This window comes from Mobula hypostoma, chromosome 7 (assembly GCF_963921235.1).
Source record: "Mobula hypostoma chromosome 7, sMobHyp1.1, whole genome shotgun sequence".
In the NCBI taxonomy this organism is placed as follows: Eukaryota; Metazoa; Chordata; class Chondrichthyes; order Myliobatiformes; family Myliobatidae; genus Mobula; species Mobula hypostoma.
Genome location: NC_086103.1, coordinates 20,620,605 through 20,647,988, shown reverse-complemented (window position 1 = coordinate 20,647,988; position 27,384 = coordinate 20,620,605). Strand labels below are relative to the sequence as shown.

Below are 27,384 nucleotides of genomic sequence, written 5' to 3'. Positions count from 1 at the left end.
TTCCTACACTGCAGCACTTCAAGTACATTTCATTATCTATAAAGACATCCTGGTGCTGTGAAGGAAGTTTCTCTCTCTACCTCATTAACTTGATCATAGGTTTTTAACACCAACACCAGACATTCTGCTGATGCTGGAAATTTGAAGCAACACACTACAAAATGCTGGAGGAACTCAGTAGGTTAGGCAGCATCCATGGAGAGGAATAGAGAGTTGACATTTCGGGTCGAGACCCTTCATCGGGACTGGAAAGGAAGGAGGAAGAAGCCGATATTAAGAGACGGAGGGAGGGGAAGGAGTACAAGCTGGCAGGAAGGAGTATAACCCGGTGAAGCCAGCTGAGGGGGAAAGTAGGTAGTGGGGGAGAGGGCGATGAAGTGAGTTGCCAGAAGGTGATAGGTAGAAAGGGTTTTATCCATTAAGAATGTAACCATGCATTAAATCTTGTGATCCTTTTAGTTCTCAGTACCTGTAGTCCTGAGAGATATACACTGTACTTACAGTAATACTATATTGTGCAGTTTGACAGAGTTTTTATTGATGTGTTGAGATACAGTGTGCAATTGGCCCTTCTGGCCCTTCGAGCCACACTGCCCAGCAATCCCCCGATTTAATCTTAGCCTAATAATGGACAATTTACAATGACCAATTAACCTACTAGCCGGTACTTCTTTGGACTTTGGAGGAAACCAGGGCATTTGGAGGAAATCCACGCAGTCGTGGGGAGAATGTACAAACTCCTTAAGACCATGAGACATAGGAGCAGAAGTAGGCCATTTGGCCCATTGAGTCTGCTCCTGCATTCAATCATGGGCCGATCCAATTCTTCCTGTCATCCGCATTCCCTTGCCTTCTTCCCATAACCTTTGATGCCCTGGCTAATCAAAAACCTAACTACACCTGCCTTAACTGCACCCAGTGACTTGGCCTCCACAGCAGTTCGTGGCAACAAATTCCTCAGATTTACCACCCTCTGACTGAAGCAATTCCTCTGCATCTCTGTTCTAAATGGACGTCCTTTAATCCTAAAGTTGTGCCGTCTTGTCCTAGACTCCTCGAGCATGGGAAATAACTTCGCCATTTCTAATCTGCTCAGGCCTTTTAACATTTGGAATGTTTCTATGAGATCCCCCCTCATTCTCCTGAACTCCAGGGAATACAGCCCAAGAGCTGCCAGATGTTCCTCATACGATAACCCTTTCATTCCTAGAATCATTCTCGTGAATCTTCTCTGAACCCTCTCCAATGTCAGTATATCCTTTCTAAAATAAGGAGCCCAAAACTGCACACAATACTCTAAGTGTGGTCTCACGAGTGCCTTATAGATCCACAACATCACATCCCTGCTCTTATATTCTATACCTCTAGAAATGAACACCAGCATTAAATTTGCCTTCTTCACCACAGACTCAACCTGGAGGTTAATTTACAGGCAGCAGCAGGAATTGTCTCATGTATCTTCATATTATGTATCTAAAAGACACTAAGCGAAAACTTAAAAACCCAAAGTGGACAATGTGACCATTGGTGAACCTGATATCTATAATTATTTATAGGCAGATCCTTAACTATGTTGCTTGGGTTTTGGGAGTCAGAGAGTAAAGGGTTGGCAGTAATTCCAGTTTAACTCTTGGAGCTGGTACAAGCATGCAACCTTCTGTTAATCAGCAGACTGATTACTTACTTGGCCCTGCAGACTCTTTCTGCATTTATCTCAGCCTGTGCCTTTGTCTGCTTGTGAGTGAATGCGAAACTTCAAGTGCAGCTGGGAAAGTCGTCAACTTGGTGAAAGGCACACCTTGGTCTGCCCAAAACTTGTTGCTCTTTCGGTACAATGAGGTGTCCGTAAGGGAATGTTGCAAAAGGGCAGTTGCAGATTGCAGAAAAAAATGTCAAAGAATGCAGTGAAGCTTGCAAACGCATTGTGAAGGAAGAACTACAGTCTTAAGTCTTCCTGCCATGAGACGCTGAGGAGCTAAGCCCAGTGTTAGAAGCTTTTTGAACAGAAGTTTGTACTGAAAGCACAAGAGAGGGAGGCAGCAAGTCTGGGTGAGCACATGACGGAAGACCAGAAGTTTTAATTGTTGGAGGAGACTGCATGTGTGCAGACATCCCACCTCTCCTGGACGTTCCGGGAGTCTCCTGCATATTAATAGTGGCTCCCTGATGCCCGCAAATTATATAAAATGTCCCGGAAATCAACTTTTTTGAGAGAGAAAGCGAGTGAGAGAGAGCGAGCGTGCGCGAGAGAGACCACGAGAGCGAGAGAGTGCATGAGAGAGAGACAGGGAGAGAGAGCGAGAGAGAGCGCGAGCACGACAGCAACCACGAGAGAGAGAGAGAGAGAGAGTGTGTGTGAGAGAGAGAGAGAGAGAGAGAGAGAGCGAGCGCGAGCGCACGAGAGAGAGAGAAAGAGAGAGAGGGAGAGCGAATGCGAGAGTGACCATGAGAGAGAGAGAGAGAGAGAGCGCGCCATGGCAGAGTGTTTCAAAAAAAGAAAATATAAAGCGTACATCACCCCAGACTACCCTAAAGTGTACCCCTGCCTAATAAGGGTCAAAATAGTGACAGTGTTGCTCGCTGCACTGTTTGCAACAGTGACTTTTCTGTTGCCTATGGTGGGTTAAGACTGTAAAAGACATGTTGAAGTGAGTTTAACAGGTGTCATTCATTCATTAGCATAACTAACGTTATTTAAACTAGCTGGCCAGCTGCTTAGGAGCTACTCTATTGCAGACATCCCACCTCTCCCAGAAGTCTCCTGCAAATTGATGGTGCTACCTCCCTGAAATGAGTTTTTGCAGGGTGGGATGTCTGTGTGTGGCAGTGGTCTTCTGTACACAGAATCTGCCAACACTTAATTTTAGGCTGCAAAAGACTGTGATTTCTAAGATATACAAAATGATGAGGGGAATAGATAGGGTAAATGCAAGCAGACTCTTTCAACTGAGGCTGTGTGAGACCAGAACTATAGGCCATAGGATAAGGGTGAAAGGTGAAATATTTAAGGAGAACCTGAGGGGAAACTGCTTCACTCAAAGAGAATGTGGAATGAGTTGCCAGTGTAAGTGGTGAATGCGGATTCAATTTCAACATTTAAGAGAAAATTGAGTACGTGCACAGATGGGAGGGGTATGGAGGGCTATGGTCCACGTGAAGGTCAATGGGATTTGGCAGAATAACAGTTCGCCACTAATTAGATGGGCTGAATAGCCCGTACCTACGTTGTATTGCGCTATGACTTTATGAAAGTCTTTTATGTTGTATTTCTTGTACATATTTTTATAAAATAAAATGTGATAGAAAAGAATAAAGATGTTAAACATTTACTTTAAATTTAATTCATAGAGTAGAAACTATTATTACTCAATTACGATGTGAATTTGGTCTTGTGTTACTGTTGTCCATTCTCTGGCAGCCCTTGTCTCACACGTCATGCATTTGTTGAGCAGAGAGGATTCCTTTATACCTCTTTTTTGACTGAAGATGACAGGTATTTACAAAAGCACACTTTGGAAGTGGAATCTTGTATTAGTCCAGAGACGAGAGTTCAAAATCAATAATGGCAGCTGAGGAATTTCAGTTTGACTAATGGATAGATCGTGAATTAAAAGCTTCTATCAGTAATATTGACCTTTTTAAACTATCAAATTGTTATAAGAACAATTTGATTGACTTAATGTGAAAAGACTGGCTGGAGTGGGTTGGGACAAGAGTGGGTGTAATTGATGTGCATAAACTGGGAGGATTAAAGGAATAACTATGAGGGAACAATTTCACAAGCAAGAAGGATCAATAACTAGAGGGCATTTATTTAAGTTGGTCGAATGAATAGGGGCAGCTGGAAATAAATCATTGCTTCACTCAATAAGTAATTTTGAGGGTCCTTTAACTGTAGTGGTTGTTAATACAAACAATGTACAACTTTGTAGTTCACTGTATGTTTTGATGTATAAGTAACAAATAAAGCAAATCTCTCTTATCTCTTCATCATGCCCTTGCTTTTATTTAGAAAGAAGGTCATAGTTTAAAAATTGCATTCTCATTCAGTCTGAAGATACCTCTCTTTAAAAGGCATCATAACATTACAGTATCTGACTTTGTGGTATGTGTGGAACATAAGTCATGACCTGACAGAGCCAAACATTCAACCTGCTGCAACATGTTCAGTCAAGAACAAGTGCATTCCCGCTCTGTTAAGAGTTGCTGTTGGAAATGTGGCCATCGATTCAGCTGAGATGGTAGTTTCAACATACTTCGCATGTCCCAGTGTACCCAGGAACGGCAGAACTGGAAGAGAAGGGGATAGAAGCCAGGATTACCCTCCCTCTGGAACCAGAATTCCCTGGCTTCTGTCCCTTTCAGTTCCAGTCCTGATGAAGGATCTCAGCCAGAAATGTTGATTATTTATTCTGTTTCAGAGATGCTACCCGACCTGCTGAGTTCCTCCAGCATTTTGTGTGTTTTGGGATACTTCCTCCCCTTCCCACAGAACTTTCCATCACCTTGCATTAGGAGCCTTTTTTAGATGTTAAATATATGACTCCTAAGCATACAGTAGCTTGCCTCATGCCAATAGACGGTACCCTCTCTTTGTTGCGGTACTGTCTCAGAGGATTTATGCTTTTTAAATTCCTCAGACTCCTGCTTCCTATAGAACAGGTGTGTGCTGCAGTAATGACCCGCAGAGCCTTGGAACTAGTGCCACAATGTATTGATTTGGGTAGCTTGTTTTCAGCTGGCACAGATATAATGAACCAAACAATACTAATATTTCCACTCTTCAATTCTGAATTTACCACTGCAGCTTATGGAATAAACCTAGGAAAATTCCTGGGACCATTGAGATGTCAGTTTTGCTTTGAATCACTGGCTTTCTGTGGATAGGTTTCCCTACCAGTTAAGTGTAGCTCAAGAGCTTAGCAACAGTAAGGAATGGAAAGAAAGTCTCTTAAATGATTTTCATGAAGCGTCTTGGCTCAAAATGTCAACTGTTTACTCTTCCATCGATGCTGCCCGGCCTGCCGCGTACCTTCAGCTTTTTGTGTGTATTGCTCAAGATTTCCAGCATCTGCATAACCTCTTGTTTCTCTTATAAAGATTTCTGTTTAATTTGTAATCTGAATTTTATCTGACATTTATGATCTATAAAAAATATTTTTGGTTGTTAGCCAAGTAAGGAGGAATATATTTGGTATATTATATATTGATAGGTTCTTGAGTAGTAAGTGCGTCAAAGGTTATGGGCAGAAGCTGGAGAAGGGGAATGAGATAGATTCCTCAGTGTTATCATTTCAGAGGGTCTGTCCTGGGTCCAGCATGTAATGTGCAATTACGAAGAAGGCAGGACAGCACCTCTACTTCCTTAAAAGTTTGCAAAGATTTGGCATGACATCTAAAGCTTTGACAAACTTCTGTGGATGTGTGGTGAAGAGTTTACTGGCCGGTTGCATCATGACCAAGTATGGAAACACTAATGTCCTGAATGGAAAATCCTACAAAAATTAGTGGACACAGCCCCGGACAAACACAGATGAAGCTTCCCCACCACTGAACACATTTACACAGGGCACTGTCACGGGAAAGCAGCATCCATCATCAGGGACCCCCACCACTCAGATCATGCTCTCTTCCTGCTGCGACCATCGGGAAGAAGGTACTGGAGCCTCAGAACCCACACTACAAGGTTCAGGAACAATTATTACCCCTCAACCATCAAGCTCTTGAATCAGAGGGGATAACTTCACTCAACTTCAATTACCCCTTCACTGAACTGTTCCTACAACCTATGGACTCACTTTCAAGGACTGTTCTCATGGTCTCGATATTTATTGATTATTCATTTTTTTTCTCTTTGTTATTTGCATAGTTTGTTATCCTTTGCACATAGGTATTTGTCTGTCCTATTGGGTGCAGTCTTTCATTCTGTAGTGTTTCTTGGATTTACTGTGCACGCCCTCAAGAAAACGAGTCTCAGGGTTGTGTACGTACAGTTGAAGTCAGAAGTTTACATACACCTTAGCCAAATACATTTAAACTCAGCTTTTCACAATTCCTGACATTTAATCCTAGAAAACATTCCCTATCTTAGGTCAGGTAGGATTACAACTTTATTTTAAGAATGTGAAATATCAGAATAATAGTAGAGAGAATGATTTATTTCAGCTTTTATTTCTTTCATCACATTCCCAGTGGGTCAGAAGTTTATATAGACTTTGTTCGTATTTGGTAGCATTGCCTCTAAATTGTTTAACTTGGGTCAAACATTTTGGTTAGCCTTCCATAAGCTTCTCACAATAAGTTGCTGGAATTTTGTTCCATTCCTCCAGACAGAACTGGTGTAACTGAGTCAGGTTTGTAGGCCTCCTTGCTCGCACACGCTTCTTCAGTTCTGCCCACAAATTTTCAATCAGATTGAGGTCAGAAAATGATGTCAAGTCTGATTCATCCTTGGGAGCAATTCCCAAATGTCTGAAGGTACCACGTTCATACTATAAACAATAGTACGCAAGTATAAACACCATGGGACCACGCAGCCGTCATACCGCTCAGGAAAGAGACACATTCTGTCTCCTAGTGATGAACGTACTTTGGCGCGAAAAGTGCAAATCAGTCCCAGAACAACAGCAAAGGACCTTGTGAAGATGGAGGATACAGGTAACAAGTATCTATATGCACAGTAAAACGAGTCCTATATCGACATAACCTGAAAGGCTGTTCAGCAAGGAAGAAGCCACTGCTCCAAAACCGCCATTAAAAAGCCAGACTACAGTTTGCAAGTGCACATGGGGACAAAGATCTTACTTTTTGGAGAAATGTCCTCTGGTCTGATGAAACAAAAATTGAACTGTTTGGCCATAATGACCATCGTTATATTTGGAGGAAAAAGGCTTGCAAGCCGAAGAACAGCATCCCAACCGTGAAGCATGGGGGTGGCAGCATCATGTTGTGGGAGTGCTTTGTTGCAGGAGGGACTGGTGCACTTCACAAAATAGATGGCATCATGAGGAACCAAAATTATGTGAGTATATTGAAGCAACATCTCAAGACATCAGCCAGGAAGTTAAAGCTCGGTCGCAAATGGGTCTTCCAAATGGACAATGACCCCAAGCATACCTCCAAAGTTGTGGCAAAATTGCTTAAGGACAACAAAGTCAAGGTATTCGAGTGGCCATCACAAAGCCCTGACCTCAATCCGATAGAGAATTTGTGGACAGAACTGAAAAAGCGTGTGCGAGCAAGGAGGCCTACAAACCTGACTCAGTTTCACCAGTTCTGTCTGGAGGGATGGAATAAAATTCCAGCAACTTACTGTGAGAAGCTTGTGGAAGGCAACCCAAAACGTTTGACCCAAGTTAAACAATTTAAAGGCAATGCTACCAAATACTAACAAAGTGTACGTAAACTTCTGATCCACTGGGAAAGTGATGAAAGAAATAAAAGCTGAAATAAACCATTCTTCTCTACTATTATTCTGACATTTCACATTCTTAAAATAAAGTAGTGATCCTAACTGACCTAAGACGGGGAATGTTTTCTAGGATTAATGTCAGGAATTGCGAAAAACTGAGTTTAAATGTATTTGGCTAAGGTGTATGTAAACTTCTGACTTCAACTGTGGATAGGGTCATAAAGAATGCTTTTCACCTATTGGCCTTCATAAATCAAAGTATTGAGTACAGGAGACAGGATGTATGGTGAAGTTGTACAAGACATCACTGAGGCCTAACTTGGAGTATTGTTTGTAGTTCTGACTATCGACCTACAGGAAAATATTCCTACAACCAATGACACACTTTTGAAGTGTGGTCATAGTTAATATCACAGGAAACAAGCAATCTGCTCTCACAGTGTTCCCTTGTATTCTTTCTCACAAATTTCATTCAGTTGTGTTATGGGATACAGTGCGGGCTAAGACATTAAATTATTGCACTAGTAATCCAAAGATCTGTTCTGACACACAGAGACTAAAATTCTTATCCTATTATAACAAGTACAGAGTTTAAATTCCAATTATGTCTGAAACTTAAAAAAAAACACTAGACATCAGTAATGGTAACCACAAAACCACAAAAACTCACCTGGTTCAGTCATGCCTGTCATCCTTGCCTCGTGAGGCTCATACGTGACTCCACCCACCAAAGTGATTGATTTCTAAAATGATCAGTTTAGACACTTAACTTGCATGTAGTAACGTCATTTAAACTTGCAATGTTCACCTCAGATTTAGATTAATTTATTTATCATGTGTACATCAGAACATACAGTGCCCTGTGTCATTTGCTTTAATAATCAACACAACACAAGGATGAGCGGGGGTCAGCCCACACGTGTCACCACACATTCCAGCACCAACATAGCATGCCTACAATGTTCAGCAGAACACTAGCAGCAAAGATTCAAAGTACATTTATTATCAAAGTACGTATACAGAACACAACTCTGAGATCTATCCTCCTGCAGGCAGTCACAAAACAAAGAAACACCATGGAACCTGTTCAAGGGAACATCAAACACCCAAGGCATGATTAAAAAAAAGAACAAGTTGCGCAAACAGCAAAAAGCGAGCGACCGTCACATAGAATATCAAACTTCAAACCAGGAGTTCAGTTCAGTGTCCCGCCACAAGCCTGCCCGCAGGCCAAGGCGCACCCTAGTCCACATCGATTGCCCCGATCAAGCCGCTCAAAAAACAGTAACCAGAATCCAGGAACACATGCAACATGAACCTCAAAGTCCCCCAAAACAAGTCCATAGCCTCAGCGATCAATCCGGGCAACATGGACCCCAAAACTCCTGCATTTTCCTCCAACAGCAGCTAGCGAGAGGGAGAGGAAACAGGTCAAAATGCAGCAGATGGCACCAAGCACCTACAAGCCACCACCCCCGCCCCCATCAAATTCAACCTTCCTTGACACCTCAATCGGAGAGAAGCCATGGAGTTGATCATGGGCTCATGCCCTTGATGCCTTAATCAGAAGGAAGCAGTGGAGCCAACCATGGGCTTGCACCCCAGCTCCAAACTTCCAGGCCTCTAGGCCGTACACTCTGCACCAAACCTCATTGAACCCCTCGAACACAGTAAAGCAGCAGATCGCTCAATCAGTCACAAAGCGCGCCATCAAAATGTAAATCACAGGTTCCAATTGCACACAGCTTAGTCATATTCGAAAGAATAAGTGTAGCTTCATAAACTGTCTGCAGATGGTCGCCATTGGTCACACTGTTTGCTCGCACCATCTTGCTCAAACAAGCACAGCAAAACAACAGCAGTAAAACAAGCCCCTTCCCTCTCTTCCAATCAATCTTACAGCAAGCCACCTTACAAACATGTATCTAAGTTACATCAAAGTTGCTGGTGAACGCAGCAGGCCAGGCAGCATCTATAGGAAGAGGCGCAGTCGACGTTAGTCCTGACGAAGGGTCTCGGCCTGAAACGTCGACTGCGCCTCTTCCTATAGATGCTGCCTGGCCTGCTGCGTTCACCAGCAACTTTGATGTATGTTGCTTGAATTTCCAGCATCTGCAGAATTCCTGTTGTTTATGTATCTAAGTTAGGTGGGTTTGCCACACGAGGTCAACAAGCATGGTCTGTCTCTCAGAATCGCATCTTACACTTAGTGGCCACTTAACTGAGTACACCTGTACAGCTGCTCATTAATGCAAATATCTAATCAGCCAATCATGTGGCAGCAACTCAATGTATAAAAGCATGCAGGCATGGTCAAGAGGTTCAGCTGTTGTTCAGACCAAACATCAGAATGGGGAAGAAATGTGATTATGATGGTGTAACGATAGACACAAGAGGCACTGCAGACGCTGGAAAGCTAGAGTAATACACTTGGAAGTTTGGGTAGGTCTGTAGTCTAGTGTAGTTTTTCTGTTGTTCTACGTAGTTCACCATGGTTCTGAAAATCGTTCTCTCATTTTTACTGTGTACTGTACCAGCAGTTATGGTTGAAATGACCAAGGAATCACCAAGAGCAGCTCTGTAACTCTACAATGAGCTGAGCACATCCCGAAGGACAAAACAGCCACATTGGTTCTGCAGCTGAATATAAGTGAATCAAAATGAGGGGTAAACCTATTCCACCTCATCAATCAACTTGTAGCAGTTTGATTTTTCTCAATTATTTGGAATCTGCTGAACAAAAACATTGTTAAAAACCTATGTGTCTACGGGATTGAGGTGGAGGTGTGAGCGACACACACACACACACACACACACACACACACACACACACACACACACACGGAACCAAAGCTCACAACTGATAACCGGGATACGAGCCAGCGATCACTCAGCTATCCACGAGCGTTCGGCAGAAACATCAGTCAATTGTGCACTGATGATGTCACCTCGACTGGTGACAAAACATTTGTGGCCTAACCTCCAGGCTCAGCAAACAACTCTACAAACAAGCAGCCAAACCAAGCTGTCAATCTTCTCTTTCACTTCATTGTTAAAAATAAATACATAATGATAAAAATTAAGGACAGAAATTGTTTTTAAGAATTCAACACAGTAAATTCAGATTTCCATACAGAAGATGCGCACTGCCACATTGTGTCATCGAGAAGAGTCAAGCAGTATAGCACAAGAACAGGCTTAAACAATGCTACTTCTGGTTCACATCCACACCAGCAATGCAAAATAGAACCTCAGTAAGTCAAAAGTCAAAATAAATTTATTCTCGAAGTACGTATGTCACCATGTACTACCCTGAGATTCATTTTCTTACAGGCATCTATAGGAAATAAAGAAATACAATAGAATTTTTTTTTAAAAAGCTATATGTACTGTAAATAAAGACTGACTAACAACCAATGTGCAAAAGACAAACTGTGCAAATAATTAAAAGTAAAAAAAAACACTGAAAACATAAGTTATACTTCCAGTTTAAGATGGTGCTGGTGAGACACAGCAACCCTGTACAGGCAACAAACAAATCTACTATGTTTTGTAACTCCAAAACAGAAAGCTAATTTGAAAGGAAAAGACAGGAGACTGAAACGATGCGAGTCAGTTTCATTTTCTTACTTTAAGCGAGGCACACGCGTATCACGTGGTGGCGTAATGACATACGCCATTTACTTACTTTTATATATAACCTGCAATACTATGCAAACAACAAAGAATGCTTAATCAAACAATATACTGAATATTACTGAAATATTAACACACACTAGCTACTCTACTAATCACACTTTTTCTGGACAGTGATCACTGCAATCAACAGCCTGTAACTTCCCTTTTGGAGTTGTGCTTTTGAACAGCCTGTACAATCTGGCATTTTTGTGGTGCTCTGTGGGATTTGGTGAACTGGAGTCTTGAAGATGCAGTGAGATGGCGTGGTGAGTACAGGCCAAATCGAGGCAGTGGGTCCTGAGCCCGAGAGTGAGGTCTCAGCCGATGTTTGACCGACTTAACTGCTGAGTGAGATTGAGAAGTTCCGGAAGAGGCGGCGGGATCAGGCTCGTGAGCAAGGAATGAGCCGATGTTCAGCCATTGCTGCAGCGGACTTGGGGTCGAATTGAAGTGGCAGGGTCAGGCCTGAGAGCCAGGAACGAGCCAATGCTTGGCTGATTTAAAAACAGGACCAGACTGATAGGGTCGGGTTGTCAGGGCCCGAGGCAATGGACGGGCTGGTGATCAGCTCATTGCTTTTTGAGCTTTACTTGTCTCTGCACTGACCCGAGGCTGAGGCCTGCAACTAACAGGCTTCTGGCCTGCTGCCTTGATGGAATGGCTTCCTGAACACAGACTCAATTCTGTGAACTTTAGTTTACTTGTTTATTTTTATTGTTTGCATGATTTGTTACTTTCTTCACACATCAGTTTTTGACCGTCTCCCAAGTAGAGCCCGGTCATTAAACGTGTGAAACCCACAATGAAGACTATTACGATCTGGCTGGAGGGGGCTGACTCTGCTCTTCAACACCAATTCCAGCACACAGACTGGAGCTCGTTTGCTGCCCATGCCACCACAGGCTCTCAGATTAACACTGACTTATATACCAACTCTGTCCTTGAGCACATCAACAAGTGTGTCAATAGAGTGACATCACAAAAACAAATAAAAGGTTTCCCCAACCAGAAACCATAGATGAACAGAGAAGTTCACCTCCTGCTCAAAGCCAGAGATTCAGCCTTCAGATCTGGAGACCGGGAGGCTTACAGCTCAGCCAGGGCCAACCTGAGGAGGGGAATCTCTCAGGCTAAACACACATACAAACAGAGAATCGAGGAGCATTTCAACTCCTTGGACCCCCAGCGCATGTAGCATTGCATACAGGTCATTACAGACTTCAAACCGCCTAGTACTGTGCTCCCTTCCAGCTCTGCTTCCCTCCCTGATGAGCTCAATTACTTCTACGCTCGCTTTGACTGAGAGAACAAGGAGGTCATCCTCAAAGCGGATCTCCCACCTGGTGAACTGCCTCTCTCACTTTCCACCTCCGATGTCTGTGCCACCCTGAGCAGGGTGAATGTACAGAAGGCAGCTGATCCAGATGGAATACCTGGCCATGTGCTCAGTGTCTGTGCAGGGCAGTTGGCCGGGGTCTTCACGGACATACTTAATCTGTCCCTGGCCCAGGCAGTTGTCCCCACAAGTTTCAAGATCGCCACCATCGTGCCAGTGCCGAAGAATTCCACTGCCACGGGCCTGAATGACTTCTACCCAGTTGCACTACCCCCATCATTGCAAAGTGCTTTGAGAGACTGGTTGTATCACATCTGAAATCCTGTCTGCCCACTACCCTGGACCCTCACCAATTTGGCTTACGCACCAACAGGTCAACAGAGGACGCCATCTCCACGGCACTTCACTCTGCCCTGACCCACCTGGACAGCCTCAACTCTTACATCAGAATGCTGTTCATTGACTTTAGTTCGGTATTCAATACCGTGATCCCCTCCAAGCTGATTGCTAAACTTCGCCAGCTTGGTATCAGCTCATCCTTCTGCAATTGGACCTTGGACTTTCTGACTAACAGACCCCAATCAGTTAAGTTAGACAACCTCTACTCCTCCATCTCACCCTGAACACCAGCGTGCCTCAAGGCTGTGTGCTGAGCCCTCTTCTGTACTCCCTTTTCACCTATGACTGCATTCCTGTACATGGTTCTAATTCCATAATCAAGTTTGCAGACAACACCACGGTGGTTGGCCTGATCAGAGGGGATGACGAGACGGCCTACAGGGACGAGGTCTAGCACCTGGCTGTGTGATGTGCCAACAACAACCTGGCTCTTAACATCCAGAAGACCAACAAGATCATTGTGGACTTCAGGCATGCCAGGAGCCACACTCATGTCCCCATCTAAATCAACGGAGCTGTAGTGGAGCATGTTTCAAGCTTCAAATTCCTTGGTGTCCACATTTCCGAGGATCTCACCTGGTCCCTGAACCCCTTCATCCTGATCAAAAAGGCGCAACAGCACCTTTATTTCCTGGGGAGCATGAAGAAAGCTCACCTCTGTCCCAGGATACTGATGAACTTTTACCGCTGTACCATTGAGAGCATACTCACCAACTGCATCTCAGTGTGGTATCGCAATTGTCCCGTATCGGACCGCAAAGCATCCCAGTGTGTGGTGAAAACTGCCCAGTGGATTATCAGCACCCAATTGCCCACCATTGAGAACATCTACCATAAACGCTGCCTGGGCAGGGCGAAAAGCATTATCAACGATGCATCTCACCCTAACCATGGACTTTTTACTTTCCTCCCATCCAGTAGGCGCTACAGGAGCCTCCACTCCCACACCAGCAGGCACAGGAAGAGCTTCTTCCCTGAGGCTGTGACCCTGCTGAACCTCACATCACAGCGCTAAGCAGTATTGCACCCAAATTGTACTGTCTCAGTACTTTTATATTTGTGTGCTGTAGCACTTACTTTTTATTCGCAGTTATTTTGTAAATAACACTATTCTTTGTATTTCTGGTCAGATGCTAACTGCATTTCATTGGCTTTGTATCTGTACTCGGCACCATGACAATAAAGTTGAATCTAATCTAATCTAATGGGTTCTATTGTGCTTTTTTGATTTTATGACTGCCTGTAAGAAATTGAAGTTCTAGGTTGCACATACTTTGAAAGTGATTGATGCAGCCCAGTTAAGATTCACTCATCTCACTCACTCCAATAACCTCATTTCACTCATCTCAATATTGAACTGATTCCATAACCTGTGAACTCTACAACTCATGTTTTCAAAATTATTTACTGCCTTTTTTTTTTGTATTTGCACAGTTTGTCTTTCTTTGCACATTGGTGGTTTGTCAGTTTTTGTTTGTGTGCAGTTTTCATTGATTCTTTCGTATTTCTTTGTTCTACTGTGAATTCCCACAAGAAAATGAATCTCAGGGTAGTATATGGTGACATATATGTACTTTGATATTCCAAAAAAGGAAACTGTACTTCTGACCTCACATTTATAAACAAGAATATAGTTATTACAAAATTAGACATTTTTGGTACAACAGGTCTTTTTCCACAATTAATGAGGGATATATATATTAGGTAGGCTTCATATTAGCAGGCTTTCCACTGAGGTTGGCTGAAGCTGGAACCTGGGATAAGGGTGAAAGGTGAAATGTTTAAGAACCTGAGAGGTAACTTCTTCAGAGGGTGGTAGAAGTGTGGAACGAATTGCCAGTGGAAGTGGGGGATGAAAAGTTCGAAGTACATTTATTATCAAAATATGTATATTATTGAGACTTGTCTCCTTACAGGCAGCCACAAAACAAAGAAACCCAATAGAACCCGGAGTAATGCTGTTTCACTTGGCTGTATTCTCAGATATTCATGTATGACTGAAAGGCAATTAAACTTGAACTTAAAGAAGAAGACTGTCAAACATCTAATGTGTAAAGAAAAAACGAATTATGCCAACAATAAAAAGTAAGCAAATATCATTCAGAACTAACATTCGCAAAAGTGAGACCACGGCCACGAAGTTAGTCAACACTACAGCCGGTCCAGGAGCCCATTAGTTACAGCGCAGCGCAGAGAAGCATAAACCTCAAGGAGCAGCGAGTCGACCACTGGCCGGTCCGTCACCTCCAACCCCGACAGTGACCTTTTCAATCTGGCCCGGCACTTAAATTGGCCAAACATTGGCTTGTTTCTCATTCTCAGACACAGGTCCTGCTGCTTCGATACTCTCTCGGGCCCGGGTCCCACCGCCTGTTCAGCCCATACCCGACCTTCCCAATCTGGCCCGGCGCTTAAATTGGTCAAACACTGGTTCATTTCTCGCTCTCGGACCCGGGCCTCGCCACAACCTCCTTTCGGCCCATACACGTCACGCCACAACCGTTCCTCAGCTTCCAGACATCAGTTTACACCGCAAAAATGCCAGGTTGTACAGGTGGTTCAAAAGCTCAACTCCAAAAGCTATAAACTACTGATTACAGTGATCATTGTCCAGAGAAAGTGTGATTAATAAAGTAGCTAGTAGTTTTGTTTGCTGCCAGCAAAGCGTCGCTGTGTTTCAGCAGAGCCGTCGTAAAACCGAAGTTTCGCAGGTTTGATTTTAACATTTTAGAGAAGTTTGGTAATTATACTTTATAATTTTTTGTCGTCAAACAATTAATACTAGAACGTACAATCATCATAGCGATATTTGATTCTGCGCTTCCCGCTCCCTGGATTACAAATCAATAGTAAGTATTAAAAATTTAAACTATAAATCATAAATAGAAAATAGAAAAATGGAAAGTAAGGTAGTGCAAAAAAACCGAGAGGCAGGTCCGGATATTTGGAGGGTATGGCCCAGATCCGGGTCAGGATCCATTCAGCAGTCTTATCACAGTTGGAAAGAAGCTGTTCCCAGATCTGGCCGTACGAGTCTTCAAGCTCCTGAGCCTTCTCCCGGAGGGAAGAGGGATGAAAAGTGTGTTGGCTGGGTAGGTCGTGTCCTTGATTATCCTGGCAGCACTGCTCCGACAGCGTGCGGTGTAAAGTGAGTCCAAGGACGGAAGATTGGTTTGTGTGATGTGCTGCGCCGTGTTCACGATCTTCTGCAGCTTCTTCTGGTCTTGGACAGGACAACTTCCATACCAAGTTGTGATGCACCCTAGAAAAATGCTTTCTACGGTGCATCTATAAATATTTGTGAAGGTTTTAGGGGACAGGTCAAACTTCTTTCGTTTTCTCAGGAAGTAAATGCACTGGTGGGCCCTCTTGGCAGTGGACTCTGCTTGGTTGGACCAAAGCAGGTCATTTGTGATATTAACCCCGAGGAACTTAAAGCTTTTGACCTGTTCCACCTGCGCACCACCGATGTAAATTGGGTCGTGCAGTCCACTACTCCTTCTGAAGTCAACAACCAATTCCTTTGCCTGCACTCTGTCCACCAGAGAAAGCAGGATCTCCCAGCAGCCACACATTTTAATTCCACATCCCATTGCCATTCTGATATGCCTATCCACGGCCTCCTCTACTGTAAAGATGAAGCCACACTCAGGTTGGAGGAACAACACCTTATATTCCATCTGGGTAGCCTCCAACCTGATGGCATGAACATTGACTTCTCAAACTTCCGCTAATGCCCCACCTCCCCCTCGTACCCCATCCGTTATTTATATTGTTACGAGAATACACATAAAATTAAGATGTTTGCTGGCCTGGGCTAGCATCAGTGGCATCAGCAGTTGGTCTGCCACCTGCCCTCAGGGGAAGGAGAGATAAGGAACAATGGAGCAGCGTCTGGAGATGTGTAATGGAGGGACGTGGGAGAGGGAGCTGTCTGGAGCGGCTCCCCCTTTGAACCCTGAACTGTTTGAAGTGATGGACAGGCGATACCCCAGCAGGGGGATAAAAAGGGGACAGGTTCGCTAAGACAGCAACACACGCCACCCGAGGTAACAAGACCCTGGAAGCGGTGCGCCTCTCACGAGTGGGTGAGAAGTGCCAGACAACGACAAGGGTGGAAAGGTACGATCAGCGGGAACCCGGTGTGTGTCCGCCCTTGCCTGGGTGCCGGGTTCACTGCAGAGGATCGACCGCATCTGGAGGAGGGGTCACAGTCGGTGACCTCAGGTGACATCACCAAGGACCCGCCCAAATGCTGTTTGTGAGCCATCTCGCTGGTCTGTGAGTGAAGCCGTTCTGAATGATCAGTTGTTCCTATTCTATGTCTCTCTTCCCCCACCTTGTCCATCGCCATGGCAACGATTACTGCGAACTGAACTACTAACTGGACTGAACTTTGAGTCATTTTGAAATTGGTCATTTACCCCTAGACAACGATAGAGCTTGACTGATGCTGTTATCTTAATTCTGTGCACATGTGTGGTTATCATTGTTGAATTGTTGCATTTATTATCCTTTCGATTACTGTGTTGCTTGTTTCTTTAATAAAACTTTCTTAGTTCTAGTACTCCAGACTCCAACTGAGTGATCCATTTCTGCTGGTTTGGCAACCCAGTTACGGGGTACGTAACAATATACACACATTCTTTCTCTCTCTCTCCTTTTTCTCCCTCTGTCCCTCCGACTATACCCCTTGCCCATCTTCTGGGTTTTTCCCCCCTCCCCCTTTTCCTTCCCCCTGGGCCTCCTGTCCCATGATCCTCTCATATCCCTTTTGCCAATCACCTGTCCAGCTCTCGGCTCCATCCCTCGCCCTCCTGTCTTCTCCTATCATTTTGGATCTCCCCCTCCCCCTCTCACTTTCAAATCTCTTACTAGCTCTTCTTTCAGTTAGTCCTGATGAAGGGTCTCGGCCCGAAACGTCGACTGTACCTCCTCCCAGAGATACTGCCTGGCCTGCTGCGTTCACCAGCAACTTTGATGTGTGTTCCTTAACCAATTCCTTCGTCTTGCTGACGTTGAGGGATAGGTTATTGTCTTCGCACCATGCCACCAGGTTCTTAATTTCCTCTCTGTACTCAAACTCATCATTACCCGAGATACGGCCTAAACACAATTATGGGTATACAGTAAGTGCAGCAGGGGGCTGAGTACATAGCCTGGTGGGGCACCGGTGCTCAGGGTGCTTGTAGAGGAGAGCTTATCCACTATTTTTACAGCCTGGGTCCTGTCTGTGAGGAAGTTGAAGATCCAGCTGTAGATCTGAGTGCTAAGGCCCAGGTTCCGGAGCTTAGGAATCAGTTTATTTGGAATGATGGTATTAAAGGCAGAGCTGTAGTCAATGAAAAGGAGCCGTACGTATGCATCTTTATTCTCCAGGTGTTCTAAGGAGGAATGTAGGGCCAGAGAGATGGCATCTGCCGTTGACCTGTTGCTCTGGTATGCGAATTGCAAAGCGTCCAGGTTGACCGGTAGGCTGTGGTTGATGTGTGCCATAACCAATCTCTCGAAGCACTTCATAGCAATTGATGTCAGAACCACAGGTTGATAGTCATTCAGGCATGCCACCTTGCTCTTCTTCGGCACTGGGATTATCGTTGCCTTCTTAAAACACGAGGGGATCTTAGACTGAAGCAAGGAGCAGATGAAGATGTCAGCAAACACTCCAGCTAGCTCGCTTGCACAGGCCCGGAGAATCCGTCCTAGGACACCATCTGGGCCCGTTGCCTTCCTTGGATTTATCTTCAGGAAGGCCCTTCTAACGTCCTCCTCGGTGACGATGAATCTCGATGCCACCAGGTCCGGTTCATCCGGAGGGAGTGGGATGCTCCTCTTCTGTTCGAATCTTGCATAGAATACGTTAAGTTCATCAGGAAGAGAAGCACCACAGTTATTGATATTCCCAGCTTTTTCTTTGCGCCCAGTGATCTCATTTAGACCCTGCCATAGTCTACTGGCATCCCTCTGGTTAGCCTGGGCTTCCAACTTGGCTCGATATTGCCTCTTGGCGCCCTTAATGGCTTTCCGGAGTTCATGCCTGGATTCCGTGTAGCAACTGGTATCCCCAGACCTAAAAGCTACAGCTCTAGCCTTCAAAAGGGACTTGACCTCATAATTCATCCAAGGTTTTCGGTTAGGGAATACCCAGATCATCTTGCGAGACACACAATCCTCCGTGCATTTCCAAATAAAGTCCGTGACAGCTGAGGCATACTCATCGAGGTTAGCTGCCGAGTCCTTGAATACTAACCAGACCACCGATTCAAAGCAGTAACGGAGGGCCTCATCCGTTTCCTCCGTCCAACGCGACACTACTTTTGACACCATGACCTCCCGCTTCAGTTTCTGTTTATAAGTCGGGAGGAGGAGTACGGCCTGATTGTCCAACTTTCCGAAGTGAGGTCGTGGGACGGAACGGTAGGCATCCTTGACTACTGTGTAGCAGTGGTCAAGTATATTCGGGCCTCTAGTGGGGCAGGAGACATGTTGGTATAACTTTGGCAGGGCCTTTGTGAGGTTGGCCTGGTTAAAGTCCCCGGCTGTAATGAGCAAAGCCTCCAGATACCCGGTCTCAAGTTCACTGATGTTGACATACAGTATGATCAAAGCACACTCCACGTCCGCCTGGGGGGGAACGTAGACCGCTGTCAGTATGATCGAGGTGAATTCCCGTGGCAGATAGTAGGGACGACACTTCACTGACAGGTGTTCCAGGTCCGGGCTGCAGGAGCTTGTCAGTGCCACTGTGTCCGAGCACCACGCAGTGTTGATCAGTAGGCAGACACCACCTCCCCTTGTCTTGCTCCAAGACGCCGTGCGGTCCATCCGATGGATCGAAAATTCCTCCGGTCGGATGGCACAGGCGGGGGTAGCAGGGGAGAGCCAGGTCTTGGTGAAACAGAATACACAGCAGTTCTGCATCTCCCTGCAGTAGGTGAGTCTCCCTTTTAGATCATTCAATTGCAAGGACGGGAAGGGTATGGAAGGCTATGGTCCAGGTGTGGATTGCTGGGACTATGCAGAATAACAGTTCGATATGGACTTGATGGGTCAAAGAGCTTGCTTCTTTGCTGTAGCACTCTATAGCTCTTTGACACAGTAGAGTCTGACAATAAGATGAAACCTTAGCTGCAGGGCAAATCAAGCAGGTGTTTCAGTGAATGCATTCTGAACTCTAAGCCACAACCACAATGATGCACTTCAAAGGAGTATCCAACACTGATTTCCTCTGCTAAGGGAGGAGAAACATGAAAAGTGAAATGTGTTACCTCTAAGGGAGCTATCTGATTTTCAATCGATTGGACGTTCTCCTTCGAAGCAGCCAGCTGGTTCTCTTTGTCCGCCAGCTGATGTTGGATTTCCTGGGCTTTCTCCTTATTTTGCTTCAGGTACTTGAGCGCTGTTTGATACTCTCGGACCTTCTGTGACTGATTCAGCCGGACCTGACGAAGCTTTTCTAGAGCTTTAATGTACCTGGAATGAAACAGTAAATTCACATTCTTCGCTGCTACAACCGATTTAATAGAATTTAGTTCAATATCAGAAAGATTCCCATCAATGAATGAAAATTACTTTGAAAGTGTTGTAGAACCACAAAATATTAATAAAATTTAGTGTTCTCTACCACAGATCCAGTGGATAGTAAGTTTATATGACTGCATGTGCATTGTAATGTGTACGGCATTAAGTAAAGGTGCTGCCTAGATATTGTGCTCACTGTGTAATGTTCGTGTGTGCTGTGGAGTCGTCGTCTTAGATGCATCTCTGAGACCGAACGTGACTTGCTTCTTCCCAAGTATTTTGGGTTCTGAGGTAAGCGATACAGGATCCAGACTCTGCCACGAGGACAGAACATTCCTGATGAATATTGCTCCCAAAACTAGCTCAAGGGGCGGCACTGTAACGTAGGGGTTAGCAGGACGCTTCACAGTACCAGAGATCTGGGTTCAATTCCCGCCACTGCCTGAGAGGAAATTGTATGTTCTCCCCCATGACCACATGGGTTTCCGTCAGGTGCTCTGGTTGCCGCCCACAGTCCAAAGAGGTACCAGTTGATAGGTTAATTGGTCATTGTAAACTGTCCTATGATTAGGCTAGGGTTAAATTGGGGGAGGGGATGTTGGTGGGTGGCTGCAAAGGCTGGAAGGGTCGATTCCATGCTGCGTCTCATTAAATCTCATTCAATAAATAAGTAAGCAGGCAATGCTCCTTCTGCACTTTGAGTCATAGGTCATTGAGGATGCCTTCTATCTTCCAAGGAATGAAAGCTTGGATCTTTAGTAACACACACACACAAAATGCTGGAGGAACTCAGCAGGTCAGGCAGCATCTATGGAGAGGTTTGCGGCCCTGATCCTTTTATCAGGACCGGATTGTGAATCTTTCCCTCTGCCTGCCTGTGTTGGAAGTCTGGTGTGTGAATGAGGTAGCCTGTCCAACACAGCCATATGAGTGTAATTAGGTCCCAGCACAATGCAGTACAATTCCATTTTGAAATAAAAATTGATTCAACAAGAAATGAAGGGATTTATTATATACTTAGCTGGGCCTATGCCAGACCACGCATGCATAAGTTGCGTTAAGTCGCGAAAACAAAAACCAGCATGCAGAATATAGTGCTGCCACTTCAGAGAAAGGGTAGTGCAGGTTGATAATGGCCAAGACGAGCTAGACTGGGAGATCAAGAGTTCATATCTTAGTGCACCAGCAGCCTGGTAACAGTGGGATAGAAGCAGTCCTTCAGCAAAGAATTTTGTGCTCTCAGGTTTTGGATCTTCAGCCTGATGGGAAAGTGGAGAAGAGACAACGTCCAGGTTTGGAGGTATCTTTGATTATGTTTTGCCATGCTCGAGATGCAAATAAGTGAAATAAACTTTACATATCAACTCAAGAGATTCTGAAGATGCTGGAAACACACACTAAATGGTGGAGGAACTCAGCAGGTCTGTGGAAAGGAATAAATAGTCGACATTTCCATTCAACGCCCTTCATCAGGGCTGGAAAGGAAGTGGGGGAAGATGCCAGAATAAAAAGGATTGAGGAGAGGAAGTAGGACAGCTGGAAGGTGATAGGTAAAGCCAGATGATTATCGGGGGGGGCGGGGGGTATGAAGTAAGAAGCTGGGAGGTTACAGGTGGAAAAGGCAAAGGGCTGGAGAATAAGCAATCTGATAACAGAGAGTGGCAGAAAAGGAAGGAGGAAGGGCATCGGGGGAAGTAATAGGTCGATGGGGGCAAGAGACAAGAGTGGGGAATAGAAAAAATGGGAAGATGGAGGAAAAAAATACTGGAAGGAGAGATCAATTTTTATGCAGTCAGGTTTGAAGGCACCTGGACGGAATTTGAGGTGCTGCTCCTCCATCCTGAGTGTGGCCTCATTGTGGCAAGAGAGGGGTCATATGTTGGAATGGGAATGGGATGGGAATTAGAATGATAGGCCACCAGGAAATTCTGCTTTTGGAGGATGGAGCAAAGGCGTTCGACAAAAGCAGTCCTCCAATTTACTTCGGATTTCACCAATGCAGAGGAGGCCTTATTGGGAGCACCGGACAGAGTAGACGATCCCAACAGGTTCGCAGCTAAAGTGCTGCCTCACCTGAAGGACTGTTTGGGGCCCTGAACGGGTGTGGGGGGGGGAGGTGAATGGGAAGGTGCGTCACCTCTGCCACTTGTAGAGAAACGTACCAGGAGAAAGATAAGAGGGGAGGGGTGAATTTCAGGGAGGTGTGCTGGGAGGGAGATTAGTGGGGAGAGACGAATGCACAAAGAAAATGTGTCAGGTTTGGCTCATTGAAATAAATGCTGCATTCTGGAACCGGAAGAAAATCTCACCTTGTGGCTGAGAAAATCTCATCAAATTTCTGCTTCAGAGTCTTTCCTTCACTCAGAGGCCAGTTTGAATCTTCTTGGTGACAGAATATAACATTAATTAACACAGCTTTTGAGACGCCCAAAGCACTGATCATCTCACGATCCATCTCTGCACATTTTGAACTCAAGCTGACCTTTTCTCCATGCCTTTAAAAATGAAAACAAAAGCACTCAATGATGCTCAATTCTTCTTTTATTCTTTCTTTTCCCCTTCCTTCCCCCACCCCTCCAAAGGGAACTTTGTTCCACATTTGTTTCTGTAGCTAACACAGTATAATTCAACACACTATTTATCCATAATTAATAATTTAATGGAAAAATTATCTTGACATTATCATAATACTGCCTGAAGAAATTTGTGCATGAACAGATCTCCACACTCTCCAAATGTACTTTTGCATAAAATAGATTATCAGAATCAGAATCAGGTTTACTATCACCAGCACATTTGGAGAAATTTGCTGATTGATGCTTTACAGATTGCAAGATGATAAAAGAAGCAAGCTCTTCTTTAGATAGACTCTGCCCTTGATGAGTGGCGGGGTGGAGATACGTCTCTGGCAAAGGAGGTATAAGATGCTCCTTCCTTGCGCTCGTCTGCAGGTGACCCTTGGACAAGGTGTAGCACCTGCTCAGACCCCAGATCAGGGTCACGTGAAGCAATGAGAGCGGGTGCTAGAAAGTTGAATGAGCCGCCTGGCGCATATCACAAGTCCTAGTTATGTGACCACTGACACCAACAAGACAATCTCTGAAGAGTATTGATAATAGCAAGGGGTCACCTATCTTGAAAAGACACTGCCCAGAAGGTGGCAATGGCAGACCACTTCTGTAGAAAAATTTGCCCAGTACAATCATGGTCATGGAAAGACCACGATCGCCCACGTCATATGACACAGCAAATAATGATGATGGCACTGCCCTTGAGCCTTGGCTCTGTCCCATAACCCAGTCACCTTTCTTTCAGCTATCAGTTCATGAGCCACATCTGTCACACAAAACAAAAATTCTTTGCCGAGTTCAACTCACTTCATCCGTGTGATCACGCCCTCCAAGGTTTTGAATTCAGTCTTTTTGCCCTTCTGCGTGCAAAGCATCGATCTCTGTACGGCCACCATTTCTCCATTCACGTCTCGAAACTGTAGACGGATTTGCGCTCGCACATCAGTTTCATGGGCAACCTTTGTCAAAAAAAAAACACAAACATGCTCACTTCCTGCCCTCATTTATTGCAAATCCCAAAAGAAGACAACATGAATGTAACACTCGTTAATTAATTTTACATATTTGCAAAGAATAATAAACACTTGGGGTTACGGTTTCTGTCACCTGCAGTGAAAACTTCTGCCACTCCTGCCATTCCTGCATTCATAACAAAATGAAGCTTATATGGAAAATATGAAGTACCTCATTGGTAAACATGTAAAAATTAGCTATGGTTCAAATATTGTTCTATTAGGCATACAATGGGATATATGGGGTGCTGAGGGATGGGTAGCACGTCTGGTGAAGGGGCTTGTCATGTCCATTCTGGGGACAGCTCACCCACCTTTGGTCCCCACTGAACACTCAACTCTCACCTGCGGCTCCAAGTAGCTGTTTGCATGCGACAGTGGCCACACCCTAGTACAGTGGTCCCCAACCACCGGGCCGCGGACCGGTACCGGGCCGCAGCGAAACGATATGATTTGGCGATATGAGTCAGCTGCACTTTTCCTCATTCCCTGTCACACACTGTTGAACTTGAATGTGCGTGAGGTCATTACGCACGCGTCATCCATGTCAGCGCGGGAAGAAGATCAGCTCCTCGAGCTTGTAAATGACGGCGGGCTGAAAAGTATGTTTGACATAACATCTCTGCCAGCATTCCAGATCAAAGTCAAGGCTGAATATCCTGAGATAGCCACAGAAGCACCGAAAACGTTGCTCCCATTTCCAACATATCTCTGCAATGAATGCAACGAAAACTAAATTGTGGAATAGACAGGACATAAGGAACTCCCTTCGAGTATCGCTGTCTCCCATCACCCCTCGATAGCACCGTCTTGTTGCAGGGAAACAAGTATTCAGCCCAGGGCTCCCACTGATTCAGCGATATTGGTGCGTTGCAATGATTTTATATGTTCATACGAGGAAAATATGCGCTGTATGTTTAATATCCAAGCGTTACTTAAAATGTTATGATGCTATTATAAGTGACTTATATAACCAGATAACAATTACAGCACGGAAATAGGCAATCTCAGCCCTTCTAGTCCGTGCTGAAAGCTACTCTCACCTAGTCCCACCGACCTGCACTCAGCCCATGACCCTCCATTCCTTTCCTGTCCATATACACATCAATTTTTCTTTAAATAATATTGAACCTGCCTCTACCACTTCTACTGGACATTCTTTCAGCACTTACTTCAAGCTCCCCGTCCTCCCCTGATGATTGACTTATCACTATATTCTTGCGAGGAAAATAAGCGCTGTGTGTTTAGTATTAAATTTGTTAGATAAACCCTTTTAGAAATGAAATTGAGTGTATTAGCCACTTATTACCAATATTCCGGTCGTGATTAACACCCCCCCACCCCCACCCCCCGAACAGAATCGCCAAAAACAATTTGCAGAGAATAATATCGGCAGGTACACGCATGCGCACTGGTGCCCGCGCAAGGCTTCATGGTCATTGTAGTCTTTCTCGGGGTAAACACTACTCTTGTCCATTGGCAACCCTACACCCGCCCCCCCGCCCCCGGGTCGGCTGGTCCGCAAGAATATTGTCAATATTAAACCGGTCCGCAATGCAAAAAAGGTTGGGGACCCTTGCCCTAGTACACCACTTCAACAGGCGGGATAAACCAGGTGAGGGCAGCCAGCGGCCTCATACGCCGGAGAGTTCGGGATATGCCTGTCCCAGCATGTGAAGGCAGCTCTAGCAGACTGGTGGATGAGATCTACAGTGACATCCAATGGGTAGGAAGGCAGTACTGCGACGCTCCATGGCGAACGAAGGGCATTACAAGGCACAGAAGACATCATGGTCATCCACTGAAACCGAGGAAGATCCCAGTATGTGGCACTTGTTTGTACCACTGGACTCGAAGGTTGAGAGAATGGAACTGCCCCAGTCCAATGGTTTTTTCACTTTAAAAACTCTCCTGCACGGGTTTCCTGTCATTGTCGGACACGACGAACAGCCTCCAGGTATCCAATACCTGGATGCTCAATTAAACCCGACGTCCACTATACTGACAAGGAAATAAATGCAACAGTCTCACATTGAAATTTGTGGCAGCAATGGTTCCAAAATCAGTAATATTCTGATTCTAAGTAGGACGTTTAAAGTGGCAGAATTTGTCATTTCAATTTTACTAAAAGTCCATGCAACAAGAGTAAAATGAATATCGTTGGTGGAACAATTACTAGGTGGAACAATTAACATTGCTCGTTGCAAATTGTCCGGTGATGGGGTTAGGGTTAAATCACCATTGTCAGGTGTTGCTGGGGCAGCGCAGCTGGAAGGGCTGGAGAGGAGGAGTAGGGAGTAAGAGTAAGAAAACGTTGACTGCTTATTCCCCCCCCCCCCCATAGATCCTGCTTGACCTGCTGAGTTCCTCCGGCATTTTACATGTATACACACACACACACACACGGCCTATAAAAAGTATTTGCTGTCTCTTGGAAGTTTTCATGCTTTATTGTTTTACAACATTGGATCACAGTGGATTTAATTTGTTTTTTTTTGACACTGATCAACAGAAAAGACTCTTCATGTCAAAGTGAAAACAAATTTCTACAAACTGGTACAAATTTATTAATTATTAACCACAAAATAACTGATTGCGTAATTACTCACTCCCTTCAAGTCAGTATTTAACAGATACACCTTTGGCAGCAATTACAGCCTTGAGTCTATGTGAATAGGTCTCTATCAGCTTTGCACGTCTGGACACAACAATTTTTCCCCAGTCTTTTTTACAAAACTGGTCAGGCTCTGTTAGATTGCAAGAGGATCGTGAGTGAACAGCCCTTATCAAGTCCAGCCAAAAGTTCTCAATTGAATTGAGGTCTGGACTCTGACTTGGCCAGTCCAGGACATTTAAGCCATTCCTGTGTAGCTTTGGCTAAATGCCTGCGGTCATTGCCTTGTTGGAAAGCAGACCTTCTCCTAAGTTGCAGTTTTCTTGCAGATTGCATTAGGTTTTCCTCCAGGATTTCCCTGTACTTTGCTGCATTTATTTTACCCTCTACCTTCACAAGCCTCCCAGAGCTGCAGTGAAGCATTCCCACAGCATGATGCAGCCACCACCATGTTCAGAGTAGGGATGGTGTGATTTTGATGATGTGCAGTGCTTGGCTTATGCCAAACATAGTCTTCAATCTGATGGTCAAAAAGCTCAGTCTTGGTTTCATCAGACCATAGAACCTTCTTCCAGCTGACTTCAGAGTCCCCTACATACCTTCTGGCAAACTTTAGCCAAAATTTCATGTGAGTTTTTTTCAACAGTGGCTTTCTCTTTGCCACTCTCCCGTAAAGCTACAACTGATGAAGCACCCAGGCAACAATTGTTGTATGCACAGTCTCTCCCATCTCAGCCACTGAATCTTGTAACTCCTCTAGAGTTGTCATAAGTCTCTTGGTGGTCTCCCTCACTAGTCTCCTTCTTGCACGGTCACGTTCTTTCCACTTCTTGATGATTGAC

The 27,384-nt window shown here is 44.8% G+C and overlaps 1 protein-coding gene across 1 annotated transcript in view; it reads right to left on the bottom strand.

Annotated features, from left to right (window-relative positions):
* The window catches only part of rad50 (RAD50 homolog, double strand break repair protein), a 218,229-nt gene that overhangs the window by 160,255 nt on the left and 30,590 nt on the right, over window positions 1–27,384 (bottom strand). The window contains exons 4-6 of the mRNA XM_063053126.1: window positions 23,723–23,874; window positions 22,655–22,840; window positions 20,093–20,297 (exon numbers count right to left, since the gene is read on the bottom strand). Of these exons, the coding sequence (XP_062909196.1) occupies window positions 20,093–20,297; window positions 22,655–22,840; window positions 23,723–23,874 (543 nt within the window). The remainder of the gene's footprint in view (window positions 1–20,092; window positions 20,298–22,654; window positions 22,841–23,722; window positions 23,875–27,384) is intronic.